A 6,931-nucleotide genomic window follows, 5' to 3' on the forward strand; every position below is an offset into this window, starting at 1 on the left:
TGTCTCCTCTGTCTCTTGTATCTGATTAGTTACAAAATCCCATCAATTTTTCCTTCAAAATACTGCTTAGCAAGAAGTCCTTCTCTAGCTGACACTGCTGTTGCCTACCTAATTCCCGTGACTTCTCATCAGTCCTTCCTGGCAGAATCTCAGTTTTGTTCGAAGTCCAGCCAAAGGCATCCTTCTGTATAGCCCTTCACACTTGCGGGTGCCTGCTGGGACATACTGATGAGACAAGCTGAAGGTCTCTGGGAAATATTTGCTTTTTTAAAATATACACAAGTACCTCCCTTTCCTGCTTCACTCTTCTAATTTTTCCACCTGGGCTGGGGCCCTAGGGCCTGGAGGGGCTACAGTAGTCGTCTTGCGATTATGAAGCAACCAGTCTGAAGAAGGCATTCGTATCACTCACCCAGACTATTGCACTAGCTATTGAAGGGCTCTCCGCCTCTGTTCTGCAAGGGGAAGCTTCATGAGTCCCAAAATTGAGGACTCTAGTTAGAGTTCATCCCTAAAATAGAATACGAAGCAACCAATGGAAATGATGAAGGAAATCTAAATTTATTGACTGGGATGATGTTCATGATATCTTGTTAAATTTAAAAAGCTGTCCCAAAGCATTTTTTATGATATATAAGTTTATATAAGCATATACTTATTTATAAATATATTCATTTAAAGGTATAAATGGGTATTTCTATAAATTTTTTATAATTAAGTTCCAATGTATTGAGATATCAGACATGCAGCATTGTATAGTTTTAAGGTGTACAACATAATGATTTGACTTACATTCATCATGAAATGATCACAGTGGATTTAGTGAACATCCATCATCTCATGGAAATCAGCATTAAATAGACAAAAAGTTTTCCTTGAAGTGAGAGCTGTTAGGATTTACTTTCTTTACAATTTTCATTTATAATGTACCGCAGTGTTCATTATCTTTATCATATTATACATTACATCTCTAGTATTTACTTATCTTATAAGTATAATTGACCGACAACACTATGTAATTTCCTGGTACACAACACAGAGAATCAATATTTCTATAAATTTAAAAATGATGGCCACTATGAGTCTAGTTGTCATCTGTCAATATTCCTGTAAATCTGTCTGGTGAACTTATAAGTGGTTTCACTTATTGCTTCTTGCTTATATAATTAAAATTTATTTCAATAAAAATAAGAGAGCCAAAGTGCTTAAAAATGCTTAAATTCCTTGCTCCTTAATGTGGCATTCAGTGACTTCCGCAATAGGCAAGAACAAAGGTGGTGTGTTTATGTGTGAATTTATGAGTATTTGAAAGTATGTGGTTTTGAATTAATGTGTGAGTATGTGTGTGTGGGTATCTGGGAGTGTGAGTGGCTATGAGTGTGTGTGAATTTGTCAGTGCTTTGGAGAGCGTATGCCCCTGAGTTCCCGTAACTATGTGTAAGTGTGTGACATGAGCTAGTTGTGAGTGTGTCTGCTACCCTGGGATTGGGGGAATAAACCAGAAAGGATTCAAGGGGCCAGGCAAACCATGGGATGCTCAGTTTAATTAGAATGTCAGGTAAACAACAAATGCTTTTCAGTGTAAGTATATTCCATGCAATATTTGGGACATATGGATACTAAGAAATTAATTTTTATCTAATATTCAAATTTAACTGGGTAGCCTGTATTTTTCTTACAGATGAGGGCCAATGTCATTTATGACTCAGATGACTATTCAGAGGCCCAGAAGTTGGGACCAGACCCCTGGCTGGGGCTCCCGTCCTTCCCACTGGCTCTCTCTGTCCATCAGACAGGTCACTGCCAGGCTGGGCTGAACCTGGCTCTGAGGGAAAGGCCCGGACTCCTTGATGATGGTGAGAAGGCTGGTGTGGGTCTAGGGGATCTGAGGTGCCCATGGAGCTCATGATCAGGGTCCATGAAGCCCGAGAATGCAGGGCTGGGAGGAGGCGCTGTCAAGATCTACCCTGAGGGCACCTTGTTCTACATCTGAATCATGTAGTGCTACATTGGCTTAAATGGCTGGAAGGAGACCTGGGATATGAGGAGAAGGATGATGTAGCGACACCAGCCCAGACCTCTGGGGTGGGAGGAAGAGATAAGGCAGAGGGGCATGGACGCTCACCTGGCCAACGGCCCTACCCGACCCCTCGGTAGTGGGGACCTCTCCCGTTACCACATCAGGGCAGGGTGGGCGTCATGGCGGCCAGTGCCCTCCAACACCGGCTCAGCTCAGAAAGTTCTAGTGCTGGATGGTGGGGTGGCGAGGGGTGTGTGGAAGCTCTGAGGTACACTCCTCCCCCCACTTCTCCACATACCGGCACCAGTGTTTGTGGTAAACCCAGTGACATGGGAGGTGGCCAACAAGAGGAAGAGGACCCTGTCTGGTCGTCAGATTGCCAGGTTCCCAGCCTCTATAAAACAGGCTGTGGAGGGAGCCTGGGCAGCAGCCTCAACATGACCTCCTGGGCCGTCCTGCTCATCGCCTCAGTGCTCCTGGTCGCCCCAGGTGAGGACGCTCCCCTTGGGATAGATCCAGATGGCTCCTCCTCCCAGCCCTGCTTTCTCAGATTTGATGGACCCGAGCATGAGCTCCAAGGGCACCTGGCGTGGGTCAGAGCAGCCCCAGGGCAGAGTAGGGCAGGAGGCCCCTGGGACCCCTCACAAGGCCGCCTCCCTCTCCTGGGCCCCAGCTGCCTCCTGGGCTCTCCCCAGCCAGGAGAAGTGACTTCTTCTCTCCCTCTGTCTGTGGAGGGCTGCTGATGCTGTTTCTTCCCCAGGGCTGGCCTTTTCCGGTCTGACCCCTGAGCACCATGACCAGGCAACAGCCCATCTGTGCGATGAAGATGAGTTGTGCCAGGGCCTGTCCCCGAAGGATCCCCAGGTACACGGATGGCTTCCTGCTGCCCACCCACCATCCCTCTCCTTCTTCTCCTCCCTGGGCAGCGCCAGGGGTGAGGGCCTGGAGACTGAACTGGCCAGGGGGTGGGGAGGCAGGGCTGGGAGCTGAAGATGCTGGTTTTGTTCACACTGGTACCTGACTGTGGGGTGGGGGCTATACTGGTGGCTGGGCCCTCCCCAAAGGCCTCCTCCTTGTCTGATGGTAGAACAGATGTTGGGCTGAGAACGGTGCTATGGGTGTGGGGGCAGGTCATGGGGCCTCTCAGCCCCTCTAAGGCAGGCAGAGAGATGGGCAGGGGCCAGTCAGTCTGGCTCAGGTCCTAATATGGACAGACAGATCATGGGTCATCCTGCTGGCTTGAAAGCTCCTAGGGGACACTTCCTGGTGCCCTTATGAAGTTGAGGTATCTGAGAGACCACCCTAAGGGGCTTCCTTTCCTAATAGAGTGACCTGGTGCTCCAAAGAGAGGAGCTGGGCCTTCTCTGTGATAAATGTCGGAAGATAATACAACGCCTGGAGGAAATGGTGGGAGAAAAGCCCGATGAGGTGAGATGGGAGACTTGTGGAACCTGGTGGGTGGAGAGGTGCCCCCAAGTGTAGTGGGCAGGGCTGAGAAGCCCTACGTAGGCTTTTTAAATGACCTGGAAAGTGGGATGTACTTAAGCTCTTAGTGAATACTTAGCAAGTGGATGTATCATCACCTGAACCATAGTTTCACTTTCCCTCCCTCCCTCTCCTTGGCTCCCCCAACTTGCTCAGCATCACCACCTTCACCTTCTGGTACTCAGATTTATCCCCTTCCATGGGAGATGTCAGAAGAAGATATTTCAAAAGCAATGGCCCAAGGCTCCAAGCTTGGATCCCCTCCTAACCCACCACACCCCCCATCCCCAGCAGATGGAGCCCGCAGTCTGGCCTTGGACCCAGAAGCTATATAGGCAGAGCCTTTAAAGTGGGTCTGGGCACCACTCGCCACCCAGAAGACAGGGCCCGGGTATAGAGGAGCTAAGACACGGCAGGGTCAATCGTCCTTTCCAGAGCCCCTGCTGGCCAGGCTTGGGATGGGGAGGGGGGTTGAGCCTTGTCTCTCGAGTCCCTGCTCCCACTAACACCTGGCACCAACTCCTGGGACCCAGCACTCCCACTGTCAGACCCGCTGAGAGCCCAAGTCTGCCAGGGCCTGCAGAGAGGCAGCGCCCAGCAAGGCTCACCTGAGGCCCGTTTCCCACCCTGGCGCTGCCACTACAGAAAACCATCAGCGAGGCGGCCTCCAAGGTGTGCAGCAAGATGAAGGTGCTGAAAAGTGTGTGCAAGTATATCATGAAGAAATTTCTGGGTGTCATCTCTCGGGACATCTTAGCTGGAAAAAAGCCTCAGGCCATCTGTTTTGACATCAGGCTGTGCAAAAGCAAGACAGGTATGTGCAGAGGCAACAGCAGGGACTCATTCCCTGACAGCCTTCCCATGAAAGGGAAACTCCTAACAGCCTGAGGCAACCTTCCCCTGCCCTTCCCCACACTCCCGAAAACAATCCTGGAGTAAAATCAGGTCTCCATTTCTCCTCAGCTCTGTGACCTTGGGCAAGTAACCTAACCTCTTTGAGTTTCAGTTTCCTTACCCGTGAAAGGGCGATAATGATTTCTATTTCTGAGGTTGAAATGAGGATTGAATGAGAGCATCACGTAAGATGAGGTTGACACCAAGGAAATGGCCTGAGACTGAGATACTGGAGAAATCAGAGCCCTGATCAACCTGTCTCTTCTCTCCACACTAGGTCTCATCTGATTCCCTGGGTCCCCTGACCCCACCCTGGGGAAAAAGCACAGAAACTCCAGCATCCTCGGCCTGCTACTTCATTCCTGAATCCAGGAGTCTTCTTTCCAGTTTCTCTCGCTGAACTCCTTCCACTGCCTTTCCCTCTCAGAATAAAATATCATGCAAGACTTTTGCTTCAGCTTCTTTTCCTTTGTTGGGTTTCAGAAGAGAGGGCACGCTCATCTGACTCATAAGTTCATTCAATAAACATGTTGTACGTCCACATGTGGTTCTAGATGCTATGGATTTAGTGGTGAACAAGACAACTTAGCCGCTCTCACACATATGGTCATGAAATAATTATTGCATTGCATGTTACTCCGAGAACCTGGGGTATATCACAAATATACCCCCAGGAGCTCTCAGACCAGCTGAAGAGACCATTTGGGTTAGGGTTTTGTTGTTGTTGTTCAGTTGATCAGACTTGTATGACTTTTTGCGACCCTATGGACTGTAGCCCACCAGGCTCCTCTATCCATGGGATTCTCCAGACAAGAGTACTGGAGTGGCTTGTCATTCCCTCCTTCAGGGGATCTTCCCGACCCAGGGATGAAACCCACATCATCTGCGTTTCCTGCATTGCAGGCGGATTCTTTAACAATTAAACCACCAAGGAAGCTCCATATATATATATAAATAGATAAAGATGTGGGCTATTATAAATAGTGCTATTGAACATTGGGGTACATGTTATATTTTCAAATTATAGTTTTTGTCTTTTCTGGGTATATACTCAGAAGCAGGGCTGCTGGATTATATGGTTACTCTATTTTTAGTTTTTTAAGTAACTTTCTTACTGTTCAGCACAGTGGTTGTACCAATTTATATTCCCACTGACAGTGTAGGAGGGTTCCTTTTTCTCTATACCCTCTCTAGGATTTATAACTTGTAGACTTTTTGATGATGGTCATTCTGACCAGAGTGAGGTCAGATGGCCATCAACAAAACTACCTGAATGTAGTTTTGACTTGCATTTCTCTAATAGTTAGTGATGTTGAGCATCTTTTCATGTTTCTGTTGGCCATCTGTCTGTCTTCTTTGGAGAAATGTCTACTTAGGTCTTCTGCCCATTTTTGGTTTTTTGTTTCAATTTTTTTATCGAGCTGTGTAAACTGTTTTTCTGTCTTGTAAATTCAGCCCTTGCTGTTGGTATGAGTTACAGATATTTTCTCCCATTCTATAGGTTATCTTTGCATTTTATGGTTTCTTTTGCTGTGCAAACAATTTAGAGCTTAATAGGTCCCATTTGTTTATTTTTGCTTTTGTTTCCATTACCCTAAGAGATGGATCCAAAAAACTACTGTTGCAAGTTTTGTCAAAGAGTGGCCTACATTTTCCTCTAGGAGTTTTATAGTATTTGATTTTGCATTTAGGTTTTGAATCCATTTAAGCTTATATATGACAAAATGAAAATGTTCATTCTTTTACATGTAGCTGTCCAGTTTTCCTGGCACCGCTTGTTGAAGAGATTGTCTTTTCTTCATTGTGTATTCTTGCATACTTCATTGTAGATTAATTGGCCATAAGTGTGTGGGTTCTCTATTGATGCAATCAATTTCCACATGATCTTTATTTATTTGTTTTTCCTAAAGTCTACAGTTTATTCAGATTTCCTATTTATTTTTGGCTGCACTGGGTCTTCATTGTGTTTGGGTTTTGGGGTTTCTCTAGTCACAGCACGCAGGCTTTGTTGCCTCTTGGCATGTGGGATCTAAGTTTCCTGACCAGGGATTGAACCTACAACCTGACAGTGAAAGGACTAGGTTCTAACCACTGGATCCCCAGGAAATTCCCTGTTTTCTCCTATTTCTTTATGTCTTGTAATTTTTTGTTGGAGACTGTGTTATCTTAGATAATATATTATAGCAAACATGACTACTGGTCACACTCCCCTCCCCAGGTATGTTATTGCCTTTTAGAGATGAATTGCTTGTTTTCATGTTTAGTGACTGATTGGGTAATTTTAGTGAGGTCCCTCCACCCCTCATAGTGTGATGTCTCAGATGTTGCACCTCAAGGGGTACAGCCTTGAGCATGACCTCAACTATCCTGTGATGACAGAAGTTTGGGAAGGGTTCTCTTTGTCTCAAAACACCTCGTTGTGAATCTCCAATATTTCTGACTGATTGCTCTATTGTTTTCAACAATGTCCCAGGGGATAAATTGCTTTATGAAGCCCAATCAAACCTAAGTCCTTTATGGGTCACTGATAGA

General features: G+C 46.4%; 1 protein-coding gene across 1 annotated transcript; it reads left to right on the forward strand.

Annotated features, from left to right (window-relative positions):
- Positions 1–2,408: 2,408 nt before the first annotated feature.
- GNLY (granulysin) lies at positions 2,409–4,797 on the forward strand. Its single transcript, XM_065927285.1, has 5 exons — positions 2,409–2,509; positions 2,781–2,884; positions 3,347–3,448; positions 4,151–4,319; positions 4,677–4,797. The coding sequence occupies exons 1-5, from the start codon at positions 2,458–2,460 to the stop codon at positions 4,685–4,687; spliced, it is 438 nt and encodes a 145-aa protein (XP_065783357.1). The 5' UTR covers positions 2,409–2,457; the 3' UTR covers positions 4,688–4,797.
- Positions 4,798–6,931: the final 2,134 nt, after the last annotated feature.

This window comes from Muntiacus reevesi, chromosome 3 (assembly GCF_963930625.1).
Source record: "Muntiacus reevesi chromosome 3, mMunRee1.1, whole genome shotgun sequence".
NCBI classification, from domain to species: Eukaryota; Metazoa; Chordata; class Mammalia; order Artiodactyla; family Cervidae; genus Muntiacus; species Muntiacus reevesi.

Coding starts and splice junctions, on each gene's coding strand:
- GNLY (XM_065927285.1), top strand. CDS start 2,458: ATGACCTCCTGGGCCGTCCTGCTCATCGCCTCAGTGCTCCTGGTCGCC. Junction 2,885..3,346: donor TGTCCCCGAAGGATCCCCAG/GTACACGGATGG, acceptor CTTTCCTAATAG/AGTGACCTGGTGCTCCAAAG. Junction 3,449..4,150: donor TGGGAGAAAAGCCCGATGAG/GTGAGATGGGAG, acceptor CTGCCACTACAG/AAAACCATCAGCGAGGCGGC.